Consider the following 26,833-nt stretch of genomic DNA (forward strand, 5'->3'; position numbering starts at 1 on the left):
AGGAAGTATGTATGGTATTGTTAAAATAAAAATGTTGATTTTGTGACGTGATTTTGTGTGTGGTTTATTTTGATGATTATTAGAAAAATGAAGAAGAGAATCCAACGGGTGAATGAAGGTATATTGTAGGAATAGCGTTTCTATTCGTTTATTTGAAGGATTTTCGAAAAATGAAGAAGAGACTTCAATTTGGGGGGGGAGTATATTGTAGGAACAGTGTTCATCTGTTCAAGCATTGTTCTGCCTTGCAAAGTACCAAAGTATCTTGGGGATTTGCGACCTATCATTTCTTCTCAGTGTCAGTCATTATTACCCCAAAGACAAAGAATGTACCTGGCTTTCTTTTCGAGAGCAAAGTAACAAAGGACATGACCGGACAATGCAATTGTTATTTCCAAAATAGAACGAATCATGTATCTCGCACAAAGAAGTCTTTAAGCTGCGTTCAAATTGCCAAGAAGCTTTGTTATCCAAAGGACAAAGAATGGCCCAGCTATATAGCCGAACAACGTTCCCTGAACAATCCAACTGTAAAGAACAGCCATCTACAGAACAGCACGTTCATTACACTCGCAATTCGAACTTTCGTTTTCCAACCTCAATTACATTTGAAAAGTCTACCCTGGTGGTAACTTATACACATTTACTCCAACCAATCATTCAAAAAACAAAAAAACAAACAGGTAAGCCCAAACTCATCTCCAACTAAAGAGTATCAGTCAATCAGCACCATGTTCCAAAACTCACGTCCCACTCCCCCTCCCAAAATGCCCTCAAAATTCTACACCAACCCCGAATACCAAAACAAAAAAGCGCCAGCACATCGTCGCACGGGCTGCATCACATGCGATGAAGGCTATATGGATTACATCCCTCCGGCCCGCGATCCTCATCTCCTCCGCCAGGAATTCCGTCGTCGTCCTGTGAATGCTCCGAAATTAGCACCGTTGTATATACCCGGCTCCCTGAATCATAATGATATCGCATCGCTGCGTCCGCAGGTTCAGCCGGGACAAGAGGGATATGCTTTTTTGACGGATTGGCAACAAAAAAAACTAGCGAAGGCGAGGGGGAAACAGGGGGGGTTTAGTGTACCTGAAGAGGATAGGTGGTGGGAAGAAATTTTCTCGAAGAAAACTTTCTGGAGGGGGTTGATAATTTTTGCGTTGATCTATTGTTTGGCTAAGAGTGGTCCAGGACCTGCATAGATAAATTGTTCAAAACTAAGATTTATTCGGGAAGATAGATTGGTAAGTAGGTTTGTTAGATTTTTCTCTTATCTTTTTCTTTTCAAAATATTTAATAAGTAATTTTCTTCTTCCACATTTAATGCTTCATGTAGGGAATTTGTATTATGTCTTTTTCTGATCTTTTGTTCTGTATGTAACAGCCATATTAGCCCTTCTCGAACAAAGAAAATCATTACACCATTCTCCCACCAATAATGAATTCGCTTGAAATTATCACACAGACACTGGTACTCAACTTATGATCAACGCTTCTGTCTGGATTGCCGCTTTGGTTAGTAATTTGAAGAACCTATCATGTTATGAGGTTCCCATGGTAATTACTCATAACACTCGTTGTTGTGAACACCCCTCTGAAATCGATTTGACCTCGCTAGTAAATTTTCTTGACGACATATGATCTTCCTGCAGGTAGGTGCCCAATAAGTGCGGATTGTTGATAATTATATGTTCACGTACATCAGCGTGACATTGTATATCTTTGTCCCCGATTGAAACGAGATGGAGAAGCGATAATTCTATCATACTTGGCATCATATGAAGTCGCATTCTGTACTTCAGCCTGTGTACCTAGGTAGTAAAATTGTATATGACCTTACAAAACAAAACTTAGATAGCTCGAGCAGTTCTAGGATTCGATTCTTGCCGGTTAAATATTTGTTAGCGAGATTTCACCTAAATCCCATACTGGGCCAAGTGTACTAGTAAGCTACTGAGGCTGCTTAAGTGAGTAATGGATTAGTAAAACCCGAAATGATTTTCACAAGTGTGTGGAGGACCGGGAATTAGCGTGGAATCTTTCAAGCTAAGGGCCTTAGTTCGTTTAAGCGAAGGGTCTGCCAGTACAAATTTTCGAGCTAAGGCTTTTAGTGTCGAGCTAAGGGCCTTAGTCTCAGGCTTTTAGCGCACCAGACTTTGGTTGGTCTTCAGATATATCATGTGACGTAATGACATTGTCTTTTCAACACAAAAGTGAGCGTTGATTTCCACATTAACAGACAGTTGTCAACGTTGAGTTCTACGATAGCAATGATGGGAAGTTGGCACAGGATTTATCGAGTGCTGCGATAATTTGGTGGAAAAATTGGCAAAAATGTTATTCTAGATTTAGTTCTAAGACTGTGGTCCCATAGGCAGTGAAGCGAGTACTAGAGAACATAATGCCAATATGTAATGCTCGGTCGCATATTTTAGACGATAGTATAAGTCTACATCTTACGTTCTATTATGATAACAGATGAATGCCTTTAGACGATAAATGCCACAAGCCCTCCGATTGATTTGGCAACTAGACCATCAGTGGGTGTACAGATTAACGGAACACTGCAAAAATGGACTTGTGAATATCTCTTGAAAAAAAAAATCCAGAATGAATGATTTTATATATCAAAAATATCGGAAGTTGGGAAGTGTCCCGTCAATCCGTACACTCCCTGGTGGACTAACAACTCCGACAAAATTTCACCATCAAATTGTAGTCATCTCATCTTTGATTCTAGAAAATTAACCAGAACTCATCTCATCATTCCAAGGGCGTTATCCAGTTCCTCAATTCTGTAATATCGACTCAGCATATTGGTCGTTTTTTCACTACTACTAATCACATACGTATGCGTTGCATGATAATCAGCCTTCACTAATGCACACCAGAACATTCTGAAGCTTCAGCAAACTATTGCTTTACTGAGACCTCTTTTCGCGACTCGGAGCGCTAATTATATACACATAGTTTGGCTTCAACCGATTTAAATTTGAGACTTGCGAAGCGTGACTGGATCCCGAGGCTGATTTGTATACACTCTAGGGCTGAGCCAATTATTGCTAATCTAGACTCTCACATGTTCAGGTAAAGGAGGTGAAGGATACTTCAGTGAATACCTGTCTACCTAGTACTTGCTTTCAGTATCGCTTTCGCTTCTTTTTACGTTGTCTACCTCGTCTCCGCGCTGCCCACGCAACAATCTTAATGCGACCACTCAAACTACCAGGCATCGTGTTCTGCAATAATTTTCTTTCCAAAAATGCTATAGTTGATTTTGGGGGGGGAGGGGGCAACACAATCCTCGTAAACTAGTCATCATGAAAGAATGACCGATATGGGTAACTATTCTACGAGGTTTCCGACCTTGCGGAACCACTGGAGCCAAACAATACTCATCTAATAACTATAGTATTTTTTTAATTTTTTTTTGGGAAATCGGATAAGTTGAATTGCAATATAAGACGATAATATGAATTCGACACTTAATATTACACAGCAAAAAAAGAGCAAGTTTTTGGGATTATTCCCTATGATAAATTGTCTTAGGTGACCAACCTGAGTCCTTGTGTAAAGCACCTGGGCATACCAAGCATTTCCGTTGCGAAGTTCTATCAGAACCTGAATACTGTGGGAGGTTGACTTTGATTTTTGATGCATCCAGATCTTACTTTCGAGATAGATGAGAGACTTATAACCTTAATTACCTGTTTGATTCACTTCTATCACCGGATTATTGAGGGGCGCAATTTCGACCGATTCACTCATATTTTGACCCCTCATCTTTAGCATTCACTATTAAAATCAGAGCGCAACCGAGGCCAGACCGTGACCAGGACGAGGAATCTCGGAGTGTCCAATGGTTCGGATTGCAGTTTAGAAATGATTATCAAATCTCCAAACCAATTACTATATTCAAATCATTTAAAATTATTGAATTTTATTAGAAGATTGAATTATTTTTCAAATCTCTAACTACTTTTAGATATTTAAATCCTTATATGATTAGACTGCAGTCCGGACTATTGGATACTCTGCTGGCACGATGACCTCTGGTCACCCCATAAAATTTACCGATGCATGATAACGTCTAATATTGGAAAGACGACCTTCCAAATGTTGTGTTCATCTTTATCTTGAAAAGGTCTAATTGCTAAAGATATGTCGATGAACTGGATTGGATAATTAGCCTTCAGTACCGAGTCAAGTCAGTCTACATAGATGGTTTGGAAACCTTGGAGCACCGACGTCGAGTGTGAAAGGCCCAGAGATTAGGTTTTATTAGAGCAAGTTTGTGGACCTAGAAAGTATGATTGAAGCCGGGAATCTTTTAACAAATAATAGAAGTAGAATATTTCGATAGTCATGCTCGTTCAACGTCTTTTCATGCTCGTCAGGAAACAGTATAAATGTGAGTAGGTCAAATGACCTCGATGGTTAAGTCACAATGGGGCTGTCACGTTTTATCCAGCTTTAGGCGAACTCTATTTAAATTGATAGTAAGAAGTTGTCGGCCAGCCGACCCTAATAACTATCCAAACGCAAAAACTACAAACACATCTGCAAACCCATTAGAACATACATTACTCCCAAATCTTCCCTAAATTGTGATACCAAGGACCTTTTCTAATAGGAGCATCAGTCTCAGTAGCCAAAACCTCTTCTAAACCACTTGTCATATCAACATCAGCTGGCTTCAACATCCATTCATCTGACCGATGAAATATGCGATGGCAAAAGTAGATGGTAAGGAAAATAGGAAGACCGATATAAGCAGTGAGAAAAGACGACACACTCCATTTACCAGGAAAGAAAACGCTAAATCCGTTACAAAGAAGAAGAATCGTAAAAGCGCAGATCGAGACGTAAGCCAAATAAGGTTGAAAACGCGATCTGTATGGTAGATCCGTGATCTCGTGTGCAACGCATGCCTTGCGAAACCGGAAAAAGACTACACAACAACAAATCCAGGAGATGAATCCAGACGTATTGGTGAGATTAATGAACCAGTTGAAAACTTGTATTCCATTACTAGCGCAGTTGAGATAGGCCAGGAGTGAGAACATGGAGCTGGCGATTAGCGCTGGATAAGGCACACCCCATCTGTTACATCTCTTGAATACCTTTGGTGCATTGCCAGAAAGTGCGAGGGAATACAAGGATCTACTTGACATGTAGAGGTAGGAATTCCCCGAAGACCATGCAGAAGTAATGATTACCGCATTGATGACACTGTCTAACCCGGAGATGCCAGCGTTCTTGATTGCTATAACCCAAGGCGATGATGTTGCACCGGCTCCACCGCCAATTAACCCTGGTGCATTGCTACTCACAATGACGCCTATTGCAAGAGTTCCACCAACGTAGAAGATGAGGAGTCGAATGAAGTATCGTTTGGCGGCAGTTGGGAGATTGCGACGTGGTGATTCCATTTCACCTCCAGTAATAACAAGTAATTCGGGTGCGAAGTTGAAGGAAAAACAGGAGAAGACTAGAACATACAAAAAAGCGCAAAATCTTCCCGCGGATCCGCCGACAAGATATTCTTTAGTTGCTCCTGGATCTTTCCAGTAATGAAATCCAAGTGGCTGATGAGATGGTCCTCCACCACAAAAGAGGATGAAAGAAAGTATCAACAGACCGATGATCATGAATACTTTCAGAGATGCGAACCAAAACTCAGTTTCTCCATACACTTTAACTGGAAAGCAGTTCAACCCGATGATGATCAAGAGAAGGATGGTGATCCACACGGCGATATTTACATCATTCGGCCAATAATCGATAACCAACCCAGCCGCCGTAATCTCGTAGGGAACAACGATAGCGAAAGAATACCAATACAGCCAACCCATAGCGAACCCAAGACTGGGAGACACGTAACGAGAAGCATATGACGCCATTGTACTTCCATGAACCGGCATATATGCACTGATTTCTGTTGTCGCCGTCACAATACCATACACAAACAAAGTGATGAGACAATAAGCAAGAAAGAGAAAGGCAGGCCCTCCAGCGAAAAGAGCTTGTCCACTCCCGACGAATAGTCCAGTACCAATGGTACCGCCCAATGCAATCATTTGTGCATGTCGAGATTTTAAACCGCGTCGAGTGCTCCCTTCGGATTTTGCATCGGGTACCGGATCGAAACCTACCTCTGATTCATCAGAGGCTTTACGACTTTGCTTATCGGTGGAATTCGCATTTTTGACATGGGAAACATTGGAAGCTTCGTAAACTTGTTTGTCGGAGTAGTCTCGATCATGCAAATCAGTCGCATCGGACAAGGCCGGTTGATTGGATTGATCACCCATCATGGAGTCTCAGAGGAAAATTATTGATGGAATGTCAGTCCAGTGGCCGTGAAAGATATTGGTACTACCTAGACTTTGGATCTGAAAGCTTGTAGAATTCCTTGTAACTGATAATCTGATTACCGTGCTAAATATATATTCACCAGATACTTCGTATACGGGGAGGGCTTAACTTTAAAGCGCCACCACACAGTTACACGAAGATAGGTATAGTACCTACTGTGTCACTAGGTAGTGACACCACTCTAATCGTGTAACCGCCAATCAAATGCTTATGGTACGATGAAGAATGATGGAGATCGTGAAGATACTGCCAGACCATTGATAGATAGCTGGGAAAGAATCGTGGTAAGACTTGAATTCCAGCCTTGTTCAAGTACAGCATGATTTCATTGAAACTGAAGAAGACCATAGATCAGTCTCTATTTCCCTTGTTTCTTGGATCAGAATGTTCAATAGTCCGAACTATAGTATAGAAATAAAGATTATCAAATCTTCAAATCAACTAATATACTTGAATTATTTGAAATTATTGAATTTTTTAAAAGATTGAATTATTTTCAAATTTCTAATCGCTTTTGAATATTCAAATCCTTGTATTATTTCACTGCAATTCAACTTATTCAATACTCTATTTCGAACACCAAATAAATAAATCTTATCGTTATTCGAGTAAAACTAAATATTTGACAAAAGGAGGGAAGGGATTTGAAAATAAGCGAAGATTCTCCACATTAGGAACCAATCATGAGAGCCCTTCGGATCAAATCCCAAGAGGAATAGGCAATCGCACTAGGAATAATCAAGAAAAAAATAGCATACATACATAGTACTGAACTTTAAATGATAAGATAAATTAATCCCCCTCTTCCCCAGGCTTCGCACAACTTTCCAACTTGTTTCTTGAGCTCCTTTCAATAACACCTACATCCATCTCGGAAGACGAAATCTACTGGGTTTTGACGAACAATGAATTTGATCATGATGGCTTATGCTAACTTATTGACCGCAAAAGACCTCAAAACTACCACGCACATCCAGATCCCCATCCTAACTGACTGTTTGCGTAGCAGCCCCTCACCGCTTCACCCCTCCACCACCAAAACCTGATAATTAAGACTCCCCAAATTCATACACAGCGCCGTCCGAGCCTGAAAATGGTTATCTGCAGTAACATTCCCACGTTTGCGGGGAGATAATCGCACCAGTTTTGCGCTGAGAAGATTGCGCCGAAATATACTGATTAAAAGTAGTCGTTCCCACAATAGACGGCTCAATAAGACGTTGGTTTTCCCAGACAGTATAGCTTGATACGTTGCTCGTGACGCTGCCTTTTATGGTTCTGAAGCTAAGAGGAGAAGTACTGGCCTCGATGATGTAGTATTCTACGAGTGAGTCTTCGAACCTGCCGGATCCCATACCAAAGGTGCCGCTGAAGTTGAGGGGACTGGATGTCAAGTGATATCAGCATTTATAAACTTTTTCATTAGTAAATGAGCGTCACTTACTTGGTAGACTCAGTTGTCCAACCAAAACCGACAACAAAATCATCCTCAGTCGACCAATCTACAGTGAAAGAACTATCGGATAGTATGTAGAGTACATCTTCACCAGTCTTATAATCATATTGGTAAATTGTTGCACGATCATTGAGAGGGCTTTGGTTGTGTTGAAGAATAAAATCCATTGGGCTCCGCTTTGGGAGAATGGAATTCGGAGTGGCGAGTGAGGCAGAAACTGCCGAGAATGTGATGAGAAGATTGGAAAATGCAACCATGGCGTTGGATGTTATGCTGTCTGATATTGGCACCGAAAAGAAATGGAGAATTAATGATTATAAAACAGAAATTGATGATTGCTACAATGATCACAAGGTTTGAGTCCGTCGCAAATGTAACATCTAGCATCCCCCACAAACTTTTACATACAAAATCAATTTAACAGAATATCAACAATTTTATCACACGAAACACCAGCATTATATGATATTCAAGTAAATTTCTCCACGTATCGCAATCACTGTTCGAGTTTTGCTAGCGTAGTAACGGGTAGGAATTTTGATATATACACTCATCTTTGTATCCGGAATATAATTATCACAACCGAGCTGAATTATCTATCTCTACACAAATGTAACCTTATGTGAAATCAGATTTTTGAAGATACACACATATAAGAGATGCTGAAATATATCAGATTCCTTACACCTCGACGCACCAAAACCCATCACTCACTCCAAAATGCCATCAACGGAGACGATTGAGATAGTCAGGCATTACACTAGCATCCATATGGGGCTGACATCCCGTGTGGCAGTCGTTGATGCGGTCGCTACGACTTCTGTAGCTCTTCCGTCATCTAGTGACATCTGTGAAATTTCTCATTTTCACGATATTGAAATGTGCACTCGCGATCGCAACGTGATTTCTATATTATTCATAGTGTTCTTTATCATCTTATGGATGAACATCATCTTTGCTGTGTTTGGTTCGCAGAGAGAGGTCAGGTGGTTGATTGATGATTTTATGGAAATTCCTTTAAAGGATTGGAAAAAGATTGTAAGATAGACAAACGAGCAAAGTCTTTGGTCAGGTGGAGTCCTCCAAAAGGCAGGTGGATTGATCGGAAAAACAGGTCGTGCAAACTTTCGGAGTATTTGTTATCCCCCATATGTATATAAAGTTGAGCCTATCACTAACTGTTACGTGATAGTTGAGGAAGAACTGAAAGAGATGAATCTGGAGAGTGATGTTAATGACTATGTACGGGATGTGAGGGGTTTGAGCAAAAGTACCAAGGTGCTTCCCGATGAAACTCTCTCACCAAGAACCATTCAAGATGATTTCGGTAGTCCATGATAAATCAGAGGTTAGCTTGTTTAAGGCCAAGTGCGACTTGAGATTTTAAAATCGAATAGAACAGGATAAATAGGAAAACTAGATGATAGATGAATAGATGATAGGATGAAGGATTGTTCAATTTTTCTAGTAAGTAGTCGCATGTAAAGTACGTGGCAATATGTTCATAGCGAGTGAATATTTCTTCTTCTTAGCCAGATATAGGCAAGGAAGTCAGTTATTCAAGTAAGAGTACCAAACTGAAGAGGGTTCTGGCTTTATTATCACATAATTATTCTCATCCAAGAACCTTTTTATTAGAGCAAGATAACAATTCTTCTATTATTCCTCTTTATCACCATACCATATTCTCTGGTAAACGTCCTCATCAAATCAATATCTCAAAATACCTTCCCACCTATTTTATGTGTATAATAACCTAATTACTGCGCCCCAAACAATCATATGCAACGGCAACCACCCAAACAATCTCTCAACACCACAACACACCGTGCCAATATAAAGCTCCAATTACAAATTGAACCAAATCATTTTACATCTATCAGCTCTCATTCTCACCTCTCTCGAGCAATCATCCAACGCGACATCAAGTTCCTTCAGTACTGCATTTTTCCGCTTCAGAAGTAGTCCATTCTCTACCAAAGTTGGAAGCATAGCAAGTACATCCAAAGCCTTAGATCTGCCCTCAACATTGGCATCCGAGGGAGAATCATACGTATTATGCGTACGATCCGTCATTCGATTGATTATTGAATCAAGGTGCTCTTCAATCAAACCAGGATTTTCCGGCATTAAAACGATCATAATGTTCATGCTTGCATCTTTGGTAGTCTTATCCGGAACGTCTGTGCCAGCTAGAGCAATTGGGAGGATTTGTGCAGCATTGCCTTGCATGATCTTTGCTGGCATATATCGAAGGATACCAGCAATGGCAATAAGATAGTTTTCTTTGCTACGGCTGTCTTCATTGGATCGCCAGAGAGTGATAAGTTGATTGACAGTAGTGCTGTAAAGGCGACCAAATCGAAGAGGACGAAGAATACAGAAATTGCTTTCGTTTATCATGTTCGATGGAGCCAGGAGGATTGCGAAACTGCGGGCAATCTTTCGACCACGTTTTGGGTCAGAAATACCTTTCATCATGGCATCGATGAGTGCCGTACTACATGGTTCATATGCTGCTACTGCGGCCGCAGCAAAATAAGCCAGTGCTTGATATATTTGATATGCTTCTAAATCTGGCTTTGATGCTGCTTCATTGACCAGCTCGAGCATAACGTCATGAAGTTGTTTCCCGTCTTCAAACATTTTCTTGTCTGCACCGAATTTGTTTACGAGAAGTTGAAGCATCTGTAACATACTAATGCGAGCTTGTCTTGAACACTTGTTTTCCACAGAAATTGCGTTGAAAAGCATTGACTTGGCAATTTCATGAACCACTAGACCTAAACGATCGATATCCTAGAACAGATCAGTCAAAGTTTACATGGAAAAGGAATGAAAATCGGCTCACTTCTTTACGGATTCCAGCTATTAAGGCCGTGGAAAGAATGTTGGCGGAACATTTATTAGAGGGGCCAACACGAAGGTCCTGTTGACAAGCACCTAAGTCTGCTCTAGTGTGTGCTCCGAAATTAAATAAAGTCCAAACACGACTTGGCTCAGTTGGATTGTCTGCATTAGCTTTGAGTAAAAAGTTGTTTTCGTGTGGAGTGGTGTTGGATCGGAGTATGTACGTTCCAATCGTTCCAACGAGTGTGATAACGGAATCGTCGAAATATTCTCCTTTGTTAACCTCCGAGATACCTACAAACCAACTACCTTTCAAATCACCAGTCTCGTGTTGAGAGAGCCCAATGACTCGCTTGAATAACGCAATTGCGATGAAAGCATAGGGATCGATGATATCATTACTGTTTGATAATAGGTCACCCGCCGTTTTATCATTAGCAAGTGCATCATCAAACACCTGCAATCCTTGATATATTGCGGCTAAAAGGGCCATCTGATAGGATGTTTGATTTGCATATTTACAAATATGATGTGTAAATTTCATGACAAATTCGGATTGTAAAGCCTTAAACAATCTGAATTTGAAGTGAGTCTTGTCTTCGGAGTCAGGAGTTTCCAGCTCACGTTGGCAAGTCGACTTGCACGCAATTTCCACGAGTGAGTCCAGGAGCCAAACTACTTGAGACAATTCAGACTCATCACCATTCTCGGTTTTCAACTGATCTGGAAGTTTGCTAATAAAATTGGGGAGTGTGATGGTGATAAATGTGTCTGGATATCGAACTGATAAAATGGACAAGGAAGCCACAGCCAACGCACGAAGATCGTCCGCCTCTTTCAAATTGAACGCTGTCTCGTTGAGTTTTTCAATGATTGTTCCTTGTTCGAAAGAATTCAAAAATGGACGATTGACGGAATCATTGCGAATCGATGCCAAAAGTGTAAGTCCTTTGGTGGTGGCGATCTTTGATTCGAGATCACTTGAAGACATGGAGGTGGCGCCAAAGTAAAGTTCTATGAAGCTTTCGCGGAAATTGTCAAAATTTACATCCATGACGGCTAATCGTTGAGCCATGTATGCATCTTCACTAGATTGAGTGGATGATTGTGAGATGTTTGCACGCGTTTCGAGAATAATATTAAATGACTCGAGCAATCGTGTTTTGTCGGCTATAGTATCTAGCCCTTGCCATAAGGTAAAAAGGGTCGGTAGAGTATTTCGAGCAGTAAGTGTAAAAGCTTGAGGAGATGTGCTCGAAATTTTGCCCAAAATACGAGTACATGGTAGGATCATACGCTTCTTTGTATCATCGGTAAATATTGTAATGCATTCCTGAGTGACGTAGTTGACAAATTTCTCCAACTCGACATTATCGTCTTCGGTGCTAGAGGATTGTTGGCCCAGTCTGCCGGCAATCGCAGCAATGTTTTCTATAGAACGATTAATAAAGTCATCATTTTCGCCGTTCCAGACCTCCCATTTCAAAGTGTCCCATATTGTGACTGAAAACTCTGAAACGTTGGTGTAATTTCGTATGCATTCAAGCATGGAATCGAATACATCAATCTAACTCATTAGCATACAACGGAACAGAGGATGGTGGATTTGACTACCTTTATATCTGCTCTAACGCTTTCGGAGTCTAATTTCTGGAATAGTGCTGGGAAAACGAAAGGTGCATATCTATCGTTTGATATTAAACAGTCCAAAAGGCCGCGTTTTAGATCCTCCTCTGGCTTCAAGGGCGTTGCTGATTTAGTAGTTGTAATGGGAAAATAACGAAAGAATGATCCAAACAAAGTTTCAGCTTCATCAGAATTTATATCCCAACTTTTGCCCAATTGACTATAAATCTTGAAAATAGCAAGTATACATGATGGATTTCTCTCAATTGCCGCCATGGAAGCCATACCATCCACGAACTTGCTTCCCAGCGAGGATTTAAGTGCTGTTGGATATGCTTCCAGCAGACATTGGAGAAGATTGAGTAGACTTAATCGCGTAGAATGAGGGAAGTCATTTAGAGACTGCTTGTTGTCTGGGAGACGGAAAACTGCCGACGCTATATCAGGTGCATTTGATTTAATAAACCTGGGCATCTTTGCAATGGTGGTCAGACATTTAGCAATTTCCAGGAGACCAGCTCGGTATATCTGAACCTCCCCAGCCTGGGATACCCGATTTGTCAAATACTCCACAAGAGCGCTCACTGGTGTATATTAGCACCTGTGCCCAATACACATATCACTCGCTCTACTTACGATCATGCCTTGAGAGCTTTCCGGGGTCAACAATTTGTAGTACAAGAAACAGGAACTCCAACCCTGGACGTAGTCAGCACTGAAATACGTTCCAACCCAATCTACTCAAATGGGTTGCACCTTTCTGACAATCTTCCATTGAAGCCTCGCCATCTATATATGGACCAAGCTCCGCAATAAGACTGCTAATTGCAGCGAGATCTATCCAAAAGTTTAGCGAAAGTTGAACCCAACACGTTTGGCTGAAAGCTTCGAAATCGTACTTTCTACTTTTCGATTGACAATCGCTGACTTGTCCTCCTCTGCCTGCGCAGCCATAAACTCAACCACCGTAGATTCCATATTGTTTTTATTTATCGTAGCCTGCTAATGGGAAGTAGACTATCCGAAAGGGAACTTAAATTGGGCGACGGTAGTTGGAAGCGCCTAATCTATAGAAAACCCAATATTAGCTACCTAAGAACATGCACATTCTGTATTAGATTCAACTGCTAGCCGGTGCCCAGTAAAATGTGTACCAATTCAAGAGATCGAGTGATTATAGATATGTAGTCTTTTTGTGCGCCTAGGTAGCCGGTGCTTTGGAGCAGGAGAAAAAGCATTTGTCTGGATTGTAGTCCAGGTCGCGACAATACGAAGAGGGCTAGTGGGATGAACGATAGCGTACGTATTGTCCACAAGGGTAGGAAAGATGTCGCAGAATTTCGGAGAGCAATTTCAGGTGCCATGTCTCACCCCAAAGTCGAGATCGAGGTCCGGATTGGTAGAGAAGGGGGAAATAGGACGAAACATTCTGGCAAGAGGATCGGTCAAGGACCGAAGTCAATTGAACTCGAGGGGCTGAAACTCAGATAACCAGGTACTTGGAAAGAGTTCCAGATAACCCATCTAGTAAGATCGTGGACATAGGTTGAGAAATGCTAGGTAGCTTTGAAGCCTCTTCGAATAATGGAAACGATATATACACTCGCGCCCCGCCGCATCTAGGAATAGTTCCAGAAAAGAGCCAAACAAGGCATGTTTGTCGCCATCAACCAGCGCATAAGATGGACTAATACATGAATAAAACAGAAGCGACTCACTCTGAAGGAATACGTTTGTCGTGGAATGTAGCACCAGTTCGAGTCACCAATAAGAAAAGCGAGGTATGTAGGCTTGTAGAAACAATGGTATATGGCTGATGAATAGAAATGGTATCAAAACGAACAGTTCTCCTTATACAAGAGAAGAGGGTAAAGACGAGTGAGATATAATACTGATTGCAAATCATGTACTCTTGAATGGCAGGTTCTTTTCTACCTATGTAAACTCCGATCGATGATTATGATTCTCAGACAACCATAATAATAATTGAGCTTCTAGAATTGATTGAGGGGAAATTTTCTGCCGGTAAGGCGGTCAACGGAGAAACATCGGGAACTGTGTGAGGTAACACTTCGAATTCCCATCATGTTTGTTCTGATTCATGATGATTCACATTGTACATCCATCAGGAGAAGAGACAGTCTTCCAATGAATCGAGTACTTGTTGTTACTCTTTTTATACATCATCTTTGTATTGTCCCCTTCACTGACTCCGGTGAGGTAAAAGAGCTCCAATCAACACCCCTGACTTACCCCTCTATTTCCCCTCCAAAAAAAAGTGCGATAAGATAAGCATTGGGAAGAAAATTTTATTTCACACATGTTTCATTAAAACTTCTCCCCTGATTTGTTACCTTCCAGAAGAGGATTTTCCTATCAACAACCCAAGTGTACACGAGACCCTTGTCGAAACACTGTGATTCTATCGAAAATTGTGCCACGATCTTCTCCAAAATCCTTCGCTGCAAGTCATTCCAAATCTAGTCGAAGATGTCCTCTTCTCCTGTCCCAGCGACCTGCAAGGTCATCTTGGCTCAAGGAATTGCTAAAAAGTTGCTTGGAGAGGTTGCGACGGATCTAGAGAAGTTAACCTTCAAGCCCAAGCTTGTGGGATTGTTGGCAAATGAAGATCCTGCAGCCCAGCAGTATGCGGACTGGTCAATGGCCACATGCATTGAGAAGTGAGTATTCTTCCATTCGTTTTCCATTTGCTATACACCAGAAGATTTGCAGCCAAACGTTTGCTATACTATACCATATCTTCCTTCAAAGATGGGAGTGATTTAACGATTCACAAATCAAAAGATCTGAAAAGCACAGAGAAATTGGATATTAGATTACAAGACATTGAAATGGAAATCATTTGCGCCCACGAACTATCAATCTTCTAGTTCAAGACTTGGGAATTTTCACGATCTTGTCGAAGCTACAAGTAGTTGGACTTCGATAGTTCCACGAACTGACTTCTTTTATCCAGTGGTTTCGATTTCGAACTCCGAAAGTTCACCAAGGAAGACATCGAAGATGAAATCCTCAAAGCGAACAACGACGATTCCATTCACGGTATCATCGTATACTACCCAATCTTCCCTGCCCCTTCTCTACAAGATGGATATATCCAGCAAATAGTTGCTCTCAACAAAGATGTGGAAGGATTGGCGCATACCTACCGTTTCAACATGTACCAAAATATTCGATTCCTTGACGCTCCTCACAATACCCAAAAATCGATTTTACCTTGCACACCTTTAGCAGTCGTCAAGGTTCTCGAACACCTACAGATCTACAACTCAGTTCTCCCATATGGCAACCGTTTATACGGAAAGACGATCACAGTATTCAACCGCTCAGAGGTTGTTGGTCGTCCATTGGCTGCTTTACTTGCAAATGATGGTGCTACAGTCTACTCTTGCGATCTCGACGGCGTAAAGCTCTTTACCCGTGGCAAGGGTATCAAGAAGATCCATCACGAGGTACACGACATGGAAGGAATGAAGAATGATGAATGTTTGCCCAAGAGTGATGTGGTCATCTCCGGTGTGCCAGGAGAAAAGTTCAAGATCAACACTGAATTGATCAGGGATGGCGCTGTCTGTATCAATTTCTCATCTCAAAAGAATTTTGACGGTCCTGCTGTGAAGGAGAAGGCTTCGATTTATGTACCTTCCATTGGAAAAGTTACAATTGCTGTTTTGTTGAGAAATCTTTTGGTTAGTTCTCCCGTATCTCGACAAATAAAGACATTTACTGACGAATTCACAGAGATTGGTAGAAAACCAAGGAAAGGGGGCTGCAAAGCCAGTGGAAGAGTTAAACTAAAATGGAATTGGGCTATTAAGGAGGAACCGAAAAATAGAATGGCGTTTTTGGAATATTTATACCAAAGAGGAGTTGAAAATGATAAAGGATAGGATAAAAATGATAAAGAAAGTCATAATTGAATTGGATTTGGTATTTTTACTTTCGTTTGTCTAACAATTTTTTTGATCCAGCGGCAGTGAATCGAACTTTTCTCGTTTACATACCTACCTAGGTAGGCACTTCTTGATTGTAGAGTTGAGATCTGGGTCAGCAGTTTAGACAATAGTCTGAATGACATACCCGGATTCCGAGTGCATACATTGATATTCACCCCGTGTGGAAGACTCTTGAGTTGATGCGATGGGAATAACAAATAGGATGTGGATAGTCTAGTCTGTACTCGTCGTTATCATCTCTTTAGTTTAGAGTCATATTCATCTTGTGCTGTATGTTATCCACTCATTTATTCATTCATCCATTTTCATTTTTATTTTCATTTTCATTTGTGAAAGATTTATGAGATGTTATGTTGAATGTGAAATATTAAACTAAAGATTAAATATTGAAGGAATCTATTTGCATCTGAGGTTGAGGTTGAGTTTGAGTATGAGTATGAGGACAAATTTAAGCGTGAATTGTATATCTATCATGTGAGATTGGGGGGAGAAAAGGGGGGGGTGGAAGAGAGAGAGAGAGAGAGAGAGAGAGAGAGAGAGATCAGAAAAATAACCGAGAGGATTTCTAGATGATTAGGGGGTGAGGAAGGAGGTAGATTGGGGATTGGGTTTTGGGTTTTAGGTTGGGGTAGCGAGGAGAGTGAAGTATGTAATGAGGATACATAGATGGATAGAAAACCTCTAATTTTTTTGAATGATAAGGATAAGTTATTTGGTTATTTGATTATTTATTATATGTATTGAGATTACTGGACTGGACTGGACTGGACTGGACTGGAGAGCTCACTTCTGATGATGTGGGAAATAAATAGCTAGGTAGGTAAGAAAGGAAGGAAGGAAGGAAGGAAGGAAAGAAGGAAAGACATCGATCTAAATCTCGTTATTTCACTCACCTACCCATCCATTTGCATATACATATACAAAAACAGCACCTCATAAATCCCAAACACAACCCCCCAAATCCCTCAAGAAATTTCGTCACACATCTACTTCCATACCCAGCACATAGCATGATACCAAGAGTCATGCATATGTGTGTGGTACTCTGTACCCAGGTGATACTACCTAGTACCTTCTCATGATTCTGCGCGCGCATATTGGTTAGAAAAGGGGGACAGTTGTTTTGTTGCGTATCTGTATTTGTGCCCAGAGAATCTGGCGTCGTGGTAAGGACTTGGGGGTTGGCTTTGGAGTGTGAGTGTGAGGAGTTTGTAGATGTATGTGTACGAGGTATTTGAAGGGATTTGTCGCATATCGCTTTTCGTGCCCAGTATGCACAGTGCACTGGCGGAATGTGGTATCACTACTTAAGTCTCTTGGTTTTATGTAGAACGGTGTGGAGATTCCAGAGAGAGGGTTTTGTTGCATGTCTGTTTTTGAGCCCAGAGTTTAGTGTGGTACTAGGGGTGTAGTGATTCGGTGTACGTGTATCTGGAGAGCTTTTGTTGCATATCGGTTTTCGTGCCCAGTGTGCCCAGAGAGCTGGGCGGAATGTGGTATAACACTTGAGTGAGTATCTTGATGTGATGGAGTGGTGTGCAAATACTTTTGTTGCATGTCGGTTTTTATGCCGAGAGAATCGAGTGCATGAGTTTGTACATCGAGACTGGTTACATATCTATATTTATACCAATGCTTCGTCACCTTGACACAAAGGTACTAAATATGGTGATATGAATGATAATCTGAGTGCGCAGTCTGTCGACTCGAGAGTTTTGTTGCGTATCGTATCTCATGCCCAGAGGAGCCATGTCTTGGTCTGTATACCGGAGATTTCTTTTTGCATGAAGTTTAATCTCATTTTCACACAGCATAGTCCTTATGATACTCTAGCATGATAAATCTAACGATCAAGAGTCTTGCTGTTGCATATCGTCAATCTTGCCCAGAAAATCAGCCATGTTATCACTGGTTCATCTGTCCCCCAAAAGGAACGTTGCATATCTTTCTCCTCGCCCAGATTCTTGGTCTACGTATTCGCCAATATCGTGGTGTCATACCAGACCCCTCTCTGTATGCCGCGGATATCGCGGGTACTATTTGGCAACTGAATCACATTGTTGCACATCTGAATTCTTGCCCAGGAACCTAGAGACTTTGGTGACCTCGCCAATTTCTTGGGTGTGCGACCAAGATCCTCGGATATAAGTTTTCGGGAATAATCAGGGGGAGAATCGGTGTTGGAAGGCCTTTTGTTGCATATCTGTTTTTCTTGCCCAGAGAACCTAAGATGCTAGTCTGTGTCTTGGTGTTGTGTGGAAAAACTTTTGGAAAAGTTGAGAAACCCGAGTTGGACGAGCTGCTTGGCTATTTTTCCGTCCTCGGTACCGAGATGAACCCAAGATTATGGAGAATCTTGGAAGAAGAGATAGGCTTTTTGGGAACGGGGCATTGGAAATTGCTGGACTAACTTTGGATCTGGTGGTTGACAATACAGAGTACATTGACTGATATATATATACAGACACATATATATATATATATATACAGACATATATATATATATATATATAGGTATATATACTCCCTATCAATTGTATCTCAATATTCAAAATTCGACAAAGAAAACAACAATACACCCTCGCACCTTCGACACCCACGCCAAGATTTACCCCTTGACGATCAAGAAAAAGCAAAAAAAGGAAAAAAATCTTCAAACCTCCGAAATGACCGGCAAATAAGATAATCCCAAGACGCCGCGGGTATCCAAGATCAAAACGCAAAGACAAGCAAAGACTTAGTAAAAGCTGGGCAAAAATACAGACATGCAACAAAAGCAGCAAAAACGAGATGCAAAAATCACGAGAAGAGGAGGTGAAGGTGGACGCAAAAATACGACTTGGTACTAGCCTCGAGGTTTGTGTTTCAAACGGTTGGAAGAAGCTTGGGGTCTGTCGAACATCAAACGTGCCCAGATATGTACCGAGGCGGACGCCGATGCCCGAGAAATGGGATGGATGGATGGTACTTACGATGCAGAGTCTTTGAATCAACTTTGTGACTATCGAGGATTTGCTTGGCGCATATATGATTTGCCAATTGGTTTCAGGACATTACTCGTGTTTGGTTTGGAAATTGTTGGTAGCGTTCAATGATATGTCTCTCGAGAACTCTGTTTTTGACACCACCACACTTGTGTAGGTAGGTGTACATGTAAGATTACTATCAGATAAGATGAGGGATTAAGGTAAGCGGATGGATGGATGGATGGTGGAGAATCCAAGCCAAGATCCCAAGTTCCCAAGCAAGCAAAAGTTGCAAAATGTCAAAAGAAGGTTTGTAGGCACGATGCACCGAAATTACTCCACGGGAATCTGACGAGTGGAAGTCGAACAACGTTTTGTTCAAGAGTACCGGGGATGTATCATGTATCTGGATTCTGGATTCTGGATGGATTCATTCTGCATTGGTGGGCGGAAATTTAAAGTTACTGTACAGTGTACAGACTATTGCTAATGAATTTCCGGGGTATGAAGGATCTTCTTAAGTGTTTGCTTCCCCGAGATTTGGAGGTCATTCTTTGATTTATTGAGATTCTTATATCATATTCAATTTGTCCATTTTGATTTGTCGTCTTCAACATCAAAATCACCAGTATCAACACAACTCTCATCCACAACCCCTCTCTCAAGACCCCTCCATCAACACCCCTCCATCAACACCCCTCCATCAACACCCCTCCATCAAAAACCACAACCACAACCCCAACCATGGTCTCCCCCATCCCCACCCTCCTAACCACCCAATTCCTCTTCTCCCACCTCCTCCAATCCGCGCGCCTCCCCCGACTCATCCTCCACAAAACCTCCAACGCCGCCCCACGACAAGATCTCGCCAACTTCCCCCCCAAAGATCTCTCCCCTTCCACCATCAACATGCTTTTGCGCTGGGAAGCCGCCCAACAAAACGCTCTAGACAATTTCCCCCTCTTTGCGGCGGCAATCCTCTTTGCATCTTTCAGAGGCGTCTCCGAAGACACCATTGCGAGCGTGGGCTGGTCCTATGTGGGGATCCGATTGGCGTATTGGATTGCCTATGTGGGAACCGAGAGTGTGAAGTGGAGTTATGTGAGAAGTAACATTTGGTGGGTGGGAAATGGACTTTGTTTTTGGTTGTTGAGGGAGGGGGGTCGGGCTTGAGTTTTTAGGTGAGGAGGAAAGGAGATTGAAATTGTAGCTGGATGGGTGGAGGAGGAAACGATTAAAGGTTGCGAAGATGCAGGACAGTGCTCTGTAGAGATACGGAAAAATGCCTATAGCATACGCTTTTTCGTCTTTGGTATATTGCTTCATATGGTAGCAATCTCGAAATTTTAAACCCATTTCTGTCATGTCGTGTCCTGAAATATCGAATGTTCAGAAATTTACAAATGCAAGGCTATTAACGTGATTAAATATCTACCAATACCTAGGTATGCATATATTTAAATCCCATAGTGAACCAGAAGACACTATTATACATAAAAAGTATCCCAATAAACCAACCCAGGGTATCATTACAAAAAAACCACGGTATCTAGAAATACCAAAAGGAAAAGTTAGAAAAACCTGCTACTTCCACTGTCCTCGCTTACTTCTGTCAGGTCCTCTCCTTTCCGTATTGATATACAGAATATTTTATCCACCCGACCCCGCTGGCAACACCCGCTACACTCTAATCCACACCCCATTAAACTTCATAGTAATAATCCTCATCTAACCCCTCCCGACTCGGCACTTTACCCTGTCCTACCTGGGGACCTCCATACCCATTTCCTTCATCTAACCTAACATTCAAAAGCCTAATCTTCAATCCATACTCACTAACCAAGCTCACAAGTTTATTGGTTTCACTAGTAATCGGCGCCTGGTTCAACAACATCAACAAACCATCCAACCATTCCGAAGCAAGACTATGTGTAGGAGGCATGAGTGTAAGAATAGCTTTCTCAGCCGGATCTGTATCATCTTGCTGTGCTTTAGTCTCTGTGACGTAGCTATTGATAGTAATTTTGGTGGTGGTATTTGCTTTTGATGGATTTGTATCTTTGAGGGTCGAGGAGCTGGAGATACTTGAACCGTCGTCATGGGACGCGGAGACATTGGAAACGACTGAACTAATGGTACTCAAGTCAATCTTTTCGAGCAATTGATCAAGTGTCGGCTCTTTACTCAATTGATGGTCAAAATCGAAGTAATGAAGATAACGCCGATTGTGTGAAAGTTTGACATAACGCCAACTCGTTGTTGGTATTCTTCTTCCTAGACTTTTGGTAGAAGATGATCCTTCTTCGCTAACGGTTTTCGGGTGAATAATTCTTGGAAACCATGCTCCTTCAAGCAGACATCTTATTCTCTGTTCCTTAACAAATAAAAGAGCTTCATGTTTAAGCTCATCTCGCACTTGCTGTAAATGTTGACCCCATTCGTCTTCGAAAGTCAATTCCAACAACTCCATTTGTAGCTTTCGTAATTTCGAATATTCGAATTCTGCCAATTCTTCTTCTACCTCTAGAACATCTTTTGTTCTTGAAGCTTGACCAACCACTTGCTCAACCAAAATGCGTACAAGTTCCGCAACTTTTATGAAATCATCCTGCTCAGCACCAGTAGCTTTCCATAACCTAAAGAAAGCTTGCAAACTCGCTGAGTGTAGCCTTGACCACTGGAGTAGTAGAGGCCGGAATATCTTATCGTAATTCTTTACCCCGTCCAATACCAAATAAGTTTTCGCATCCTCTGCATCTGATTTGTCGACCTCGAAATGGTCATACAAGATAGATGTAACTATTAGACTAGCCCTTGCAATAGGACATCTCTCATTTAATGGCTTAGAAGATTGCTCTAACAAAAGCTTTTGAAACCCGTCTTCATTTTTCCTGACGTAATCGGTCAAGTCCATCATACCAAGGAATCCAGTCGCTTCGAACTCCCAAGCAGGACTTTCGGTCTCGAAGCCCAACCTTCTCCACTTTTCAGGATTGTGTTTCCGACTCCCCTTTTTGTCGCCATTCTCTAAAGTATCTATCTTCTCTGAAGCTCCATTGCTAAGATCTTTCTTTTCGGGTGCGCTGGCTAGATGTAGTCCCTTTAGTGCTCGTCGATGTTCTGGTCTTTCCAAATCCACCTTCACCTCCTTCCATTTACCCAACAAAACCTTGGTCAAACTTTGAAATTCCAATAGCGGATGCGACAAATCTTGTAATGCCGAGCTTTGCATCAAATTATATGCAGCTTTAATAACCCCCAAATCTTGTAAACGTTTGATGAATTTTGGCCACTCCTCTCCCGTCCCGCTACTTTTACTAACATTATCCTTTCCCTGTCCGTTATCATTTGTAATCGAATCTCGCATTAATGCATTCAGCAGCATCAGTGCATTTGCACAAAGTAAATGATCCGCAGAATTCAGTTGGGAGACTACCATTTCGAAGAATTGAGGATAAACCGCGACGGCAGGTTTCAGAGCTCGAAATCCAAATGCGCCAGGTATTTTTATACGCCCCCCTGAAGATTGTGGATGGCTCACAATAGCAACCAATATCGACATGGCTCCTCGTAGAATGTTAACCAGTGGATGTGTAACGATCAATTCGACAACACGTTCGACCAATTCCCCGGCACCTGGTGACTCGAATATTTCCCAACCCATATCGACTTCCAGTAGGCGACTCAGACTTTGTAGGGAGTATGCGAGAGTATTCGCATTGGTCGTCATGATCAGTCGACGCAGGATAGTGAGGCCCCCTGAGGAAATGAACACATCTGCGAATGATGGATCATTAATGGAAGATTGTAGCTTAAATACTGCCATTTTGCGCATAGCATCCTCATCGCTATTGAGCCTCGAGAGCAACGAAGGTATATCTGCTTGATCCATTTTAATTGTTGTGTCTTGTACTTTCGAGATCGATGAAGCTGGGGAAATTTGGAGAGTTTAGTCAAGGCGCAATTGGCTTTTGATATCCCCCGATTTTCAGTTATTCGACAGTCACATTTGCTTAAAACCTTTGCCAAAATTTACTACAGATTCTAGGTGTTCGTGTCTTTTTCCCTCGAGGGAAGGGGTCACAATAGTGTGAGGAGATTAAAAAATTAAGGGTGCGTTAAAAGTATAAAAGCACCAAGGATCCGAATCATTGGAGAAAGTCGGGTTTATTAGTCTGTGCTTCAATGGCTTTTGAGACTTGATAACGGCAGGTACTCTCGGTGCCGGAAAACTTAAAGCCCCAAAGCCGTCTTATCATTCACCAATGAACTATACGGAGTATATTTTGGTGCACTTGAGTGAGTGGGTAAGAATGGGACAATTCGACGATAATCATACAATCATATAATGCAACCTTTGAGCAATCGATCTGAACAGTCAACACGTAGGTACCTAGGTGCGCAAGAGGCATTTTTTTTTGCCGATTTTGTCATTCATAGCTATGGATTCCCTTAATATGATCCACAAGTGTCCCAGATATTTCACGCCACACAGTGAAGATGCCAAAACTCCATCGCTGATGTCAATATGCTACTGTATTCATAACTTAGAGCAAACATTCTCACTGATCATCCTCGTCTTCATCCATCAAACTCAAGCAATCCAACTCTGTTCGAATCAACCTGTCAAATTCGGCCCTCTCAATCCCTGATACTTTCGCCAATCTGTAGAGACTCTTCACGCTTGTCGAAATATGTTGTTTGATGCCAACCTCACTCTGTTCCCGAGCGTGTGCTCTCTTCTCGAGTTTCGCCACTGTCTCACTCCCACTTGAGCTAGTTCTACTTCCTGGTCGTGGTTGTACAACTTCAACATAATCCCCTCCATTGATGATCCCGCTACTAGACTCTGACCATGGTTTCGCCTCATGAGATGATGTGTGATGTTGTAGATTTTGTTGTAGCGTGGAAGTTATTTGATCATCTTGACCAAGAGACGTTTCGACGGTACCATTTTGTGCTGCCTCGTCTGGATCATGGCTATCCATGGCAGGTTGTACATCCGCATATTGTGCGTAGTATGAGTCTTCATCGTCTGCACTCCTCGAGACGTTTTGCATAGACTGGGGTGCGGGAGAATGTTTTGGTGCGGGCGTACGAGCGGGCGTGTTGTCGTACTGAGCCCAGTAATCATCATCATCGTCATTCTCTGCATCGGTATCTTTAGCTGCATTCGAGACACTTGAGAGACTGCCATTTGTCTGTGTAGATGTTTTCGAAGTCCCCGATGTAAAGGCAGTTTCTGCAGAAGCTATGTCTTTCTTTCCCCATTCTTCTTGGGTTTCAGATTCGTATGCTCCCACTTCTCCAATCCTCCATCCATCACCACCGCCGAGTTCATCGCCAACACACCATACAAGTCGTGCACTTAAAGCAAGATCTCTAAGTACAACTAGAGCTTGTAAGGTCTCTTCATCGAGTCGTCGATATTGGATTTCCACCTCACTCTCCCAATCAACCTCAACCTCACCAGAAACGGGATGTGCTTCTAATCTGTCATTTTTTATAGCTTGTTGTAATTTCGAGACATTTGAATCATCGTAGCAGAGTAATGGCAGCCATGGCTCGTTCGAAGTCGAAGATAATATTTGGACTCTCTGACGTAAAATCGGCGAAAGTAGAGGAAGCAGCGCCGTTGGAGGTTGAGGAGATACAGAAGCCGCGGGTAGAGATGCCAATAGGGGCGATAATAATTGCTCTGCTCTGGGAGCTGAAATAGTTGTCGACATTCTGACAAGATTGATATTGATGTGTTGTTAGGTTGACTATCACATGCAAATGAATTTACTTTGACGAGGGGTGTTAATGGCAATTGTAAGAGTTTTGACTGGGCGAAAGGACAGTTCAAAACACTTGGAGATTTTGAATAACGACAACAACAACAACAACAGTACAGAAGAACTCAGATTGATGAAATAAATAAAAACAAACTTAATCTCATTAACTAAGATATACCTCTAGAAGTTCTGTGGAGAACAGCTGCAGTGTTGAAAGCCATAATGAATTGTGATACGGCGAGGATAAACTGACTGAATCAGTTTCCTTCCGCCCGAGAAAGAGAGAGAGTGGTACCGCAAAATCTGGCATACACACGTGAATTCTGAGGCTTGTTTAGTCGCGATGCATTGATGTCGTTTCATCCACCCGTTTCTGTCCATTTATCCTTTTTATCATTTGTCTAGCTATTTTACCCCCTTGAAGTAATTTCTTTTGCGGAGTACATTTTGGTAGATATGGGTAATTCACGGTACTAATTATGTATTCTATGTCTATGGTTGTCTAAAAGTCTATTGTACCCCTCAGAATCACTACAACCGTCTACCCCTCTACAGACTCCACTGCTCTTATGTACTCTAAAACACCCTTAAATCACTTTGAAAGTTCCTGGGATTTCTCCCATTTCAGTAAAATTGCAAGAACTCGTTCGTATGTCCACATAGTAACGGCACTTGCTGGAGCAGACTTGAAAAGACTATTGATATTAGCATCAGAAGATCCTGAATTATTCTTTCACATACCTGACCGTCAATCCTCGATAGAGTCCTCGATAGCCCTCATTGTGTAATATGTGTCGCATTGTTTGAAACACACCGTTGTAAACTGGGATGTTCTTGTGAACGTATCTTTCTCTTGTTGGTCCCTGTACTTGCAACCTCTTCCGAATCAAATCAAAAGGAAATATGCCAGTCTTTGCTATGACTGAAGCTATAACCCCGGCACTCGCATCCGCAGATCCAAAGGGCATGTTTAGAGTTCCCATTGGGAGACGGAGACTCTCGTATGTGGCGAAAAAAATACCCATATATGGTATGATTTGCCCAACGCCAGCACCAAGTCCTTGAAAGAAGCCTCTCGGCCCTTCATTAATGGCGATATCACGGATCGACGATCGGAGAGAAGTGTATACCCTCTCAACGCCTTGCGCAGCGAATCGTGTGCGGAGTAAATCAAGAGGATAAGTTGCGGTCGTAGCAACAGCTCCTGCAGATGCTCCAGCAATAAAGCTTTCAGCAGCAGCTGGTAGTCGATGCTCCCCAAAAGCGTCTTGTAGGCCCAGCGTAACAGATCTATATGTCGTGAATTGGATCGCACTGTATGAAACATACATCAACTCTGCTGGAACATTCCCCTTCCATAATGCCGACAGCCCTTCCTCTCGAAAGATACGTTTGATCGTCGGAATCGTCCCTTTATAGATTGGAGATCCTCGCAGATCCCGATGTGAAAGAGGGTCGGATGCAGAGTGCGATTGCAATTGAAGGCGAATTTTAACAACATCCAAAGGAGCAATCACGAATCTGATTGAAAGATATGAGCGCAAATAGTTTTAATCTCGATCAATTGTAGATTTACCTAGCAATCAAACCAGCTGTCGCACCAGCTATCATTGATTGGGTCTTGGAGCCCTAGATAAGTATCAGTCCCTGATTCTGTGAGACGCAAGTAACAATTGTAAAATGTTAAACCTCACCTCATCCTTCAGATGCTCGGCGCTTTCAGACATACATCTGACGTTCTCGAAGTAGTATTATTAGAGTTTGACGTTTGAAAATAAATACCAATCCACACGCCTA

At 41.9% G+C, this 26,833-nt stretch overlaps 9 protein-coding genes across 9 annotated transcripts; 3 read left to right on the forward strand and 6 right to left on the reverse strand.

Moving 5' to 3' along the window:
* Nucleotides 1–767: 767 nt before the first annotated feature.
* EAE98_007419 (uncharacterized protein) lies at nucleotides 768–1,208 on the forward strand (the record flags this gene model as incomplete). Its single annotated transcript, XM_038955042.1, has 1 exon — nucleotides 768–1,208. The coding sequence occupies one exon, from the start codon at nucleotides 768–770 to the stop codon at nucleotides 1,206–1,208; it is 441 nt and encodes a 146-aa protein (XP_038808692.1).
* Nucleotides 1,209–4,589: 3,381 nt separating this feature from the next.
* EAE98_007420 (uncharacterized protein) lies at nucleotides 4,590–6,320 on the reverse strand (the record flags this gene model as incomplete). Its single annotated transcript, XM_038955043.1, has 1 exon — nucleotides 4,590–6,320. The coding sequence occupies one exon, from the start codon at nucleotides 6,318–6,320 to the stop codon at nucleotides 4,590–4,592; it is 1,731 nt and encodes a 576-aa protein (XP_038808693.1).
* A 1,085-nt stretch (nucleotides 6,321–7,405) lies between these two features.
* Nucleotides 7,406–8,097, reverse strand: EAE98_007421 (uncharacterized protein; the record flags this gene model as incomplete). Its single annotated transcript, XM_038955044.1, has 3 exons — nucleotides 7,406–7,559; nucleotides 7,591–7,767; nucleotides 7,829–8,097. 3 exons carry the CDS (start codon nucleotides 8,095–8,097, stop codon nucleotides 7,406–7,408), a joined length of 600 nt encoding a protein of 199 aa, XP_038808694.1.
* A 1,591-nt stretch (nucleotides 8,098–9,688) lies between these two features.
* On the reverse strand, nucleotides 9,689–13,294 carry EAE98_007422 (uncharacterized protein; the record flags this gene model as incomplete). The annotated part of the gene is made up of 6 exons (XM_038955045.1): nucleotides 9,689–10,639; nucleotides 10,692–12,257; nucleotides 12,305–12,900; nucleotides 12,953–13,015; nucleotides 13,073–13,153; nucleotides 13,216–13,294. 6 exons carry the CDS (start codon nucleotides 13,292–13,294, stop codon nucleotides 9,689–9,691), a joined length of 3,336 nt encoding a protein of 1,111 aa, XP_038808695.1.
* A 1,162-nt stretch (nucleotides 13,295–14,456) lies between these two features.
* EAE98_007423 (uncharacterized protein) lies at nucleotides 14,457–16,361 on the forward strand. The gene is made up of 3 exons (XM_038955046.1): nucleotides 14,457–14,997; nucleotides 15,294–16,026; nucleotides 16,079–16,361. The coding sequence occupies exons 1-3, from the start codon at nucleotides 14,807–14,809 to the stop codon at nucleotides 16,133–16,135; spliced, it is 981 nt and encodes a 326-aa protein (XP_038808696.1). The 5' UTR covers nucleotides 14,457–14,806; the 3' UTR covers nucleotides 16,136–16,361.
* Nucleotides 16,362–20,003: 3,642 nt separating this feature from the next.
* On the forward strand, nucleotides 20,004–20,432 carry EAE98_007424 (uncharacterized protein; the record flags this gene model as incomplete). The annotated part of the gene is made up of 1 exon (XM_038955047.1): nucleotides 20,004–20,432. One exon carries the CDS (start codon nucleotides 20,004–20,006, stop codon nucleotides 20,430–20,432), a length of 429 nt encoding a protein of 142 aa, XP_038808697.1.
* Nucleotides 20,433–20,961: 529 nt separating this feature from the next.
* On the reverse strand, nucleotides 20,962–23,151 carry EAE98_007425 (uncharacterized protein; the record flags this gene model as incomplete). The annotated part of the gene is made up of 1 exon (XM_038955048.1): nucleotides 20,962–23,151. One exon carries the CDS (start codon nucleotides 23,149–23,151, stop codon nucleotides 20,962–20,964), a length of 2,190 nt encoding a protein of 729 aa, XP_038808698.1.
* A 670-nt stretch (nucleotides 23,152–23,821) lies between these two features.
* EAE98_007426 (uncharacterized protein) lies at nucleotides 23,822–24,988 on the reverse strand (the record flags this gene model as incomplete). The annotated part of the gene is made up of 1 exon (XM_038955049.1): nucleotides 23,822–24,988. One exon carries the CDS (start codon nucleotides 24,986–24,988, stop codon nucleotides 23,822–23,824), a length of 1,167 nt encoding a protein of 388 aa, XP_038808699.1.
* A 517-nt stretch (nucleotides 24,989–25,505) lies between these two features.
* EAE98_007427 (uncharacterized protein) lies at nucleotides 25,506–26,828 on the reverse strand. Its single transcript, XM_038955050.1, has 4 exons — nucleotides 26,731–26,828; nucleotides 26,613–26,665; nucleotides 25,778–26,557; nucleotides 25,506–25,731 (listed from the first exon to the last, which is right to left on the reverse strand). The coding sequence occupies exons 1-4, from the start codon at nucleotides 26,761–26,763 to the stop codon at nucleotides 25,629–25,631; spliced, it is 969 nt and encodes a 322-aa protein (XP_038808700.1). The 5' UTR covers nucleotides 26,764–26,828; the 3' UTR covers nucleotides 25,506–25,628.
* Between the last annotated feature and the right edge of the window lie 5 nt (nucleotides 26,829–26,833).

This window comes from Botrytis deweyae (genome assembly GCF_014898535.1).
Source record: "Botrytis deweyae strain B1 chromosome Unknown BDEW_017, whole genome shotgun sequence".
Lineage (NCBI taxonomy): Eukaryota > Fungi > Ascomycota > Leotiomycetes > Helotiales > Sclerotiniaceae > Botrytis > Botrytis deweyae.

Coding starts and splice junctions, on each gene's coding strand:
- EAE98_007423 (XM_038955046.1), top strand. CDS start 14,807: ATGTCCTCTTCTCCTGTCCCAGCGACCTGCAAGGTCATCTTGGCTCAA. Junction 14,998..15,293: donor ATGGCCACATGCATTGAGAA/GTGAGTATTCTT, acceptor TCTTTTATCCAG/TGGTTTCGATTTCGAACTCC. Junction 16,027..16,078: donor TTTTGTTGAGAAATCTTTTG/GTTAGTTCTCCC, acceptor ACGAATTCACAG/AGATTGGTAGAAAACCAAGG.
- EAE98_007427 (XM_038955050.1), bottom strand. CDS start 26,763: ATGTCTGAAAGCGCCGAGCATCTGAAGGATGAG. Junction 26,558..26,612: donor ACAGCTGGTTTGATTGCTAG/GTAAATCTACAA, acceptor TCTTTCAATCAG/ATTCGTGATTGCTCCTTTGG. Junction 25,732..25,777: donor TATCGAGGATTGACGGTCAG/GTATGTGAAAGA, acceptor TAATATCAATAG/TCTTTTCAAGTCTGCTCCAG.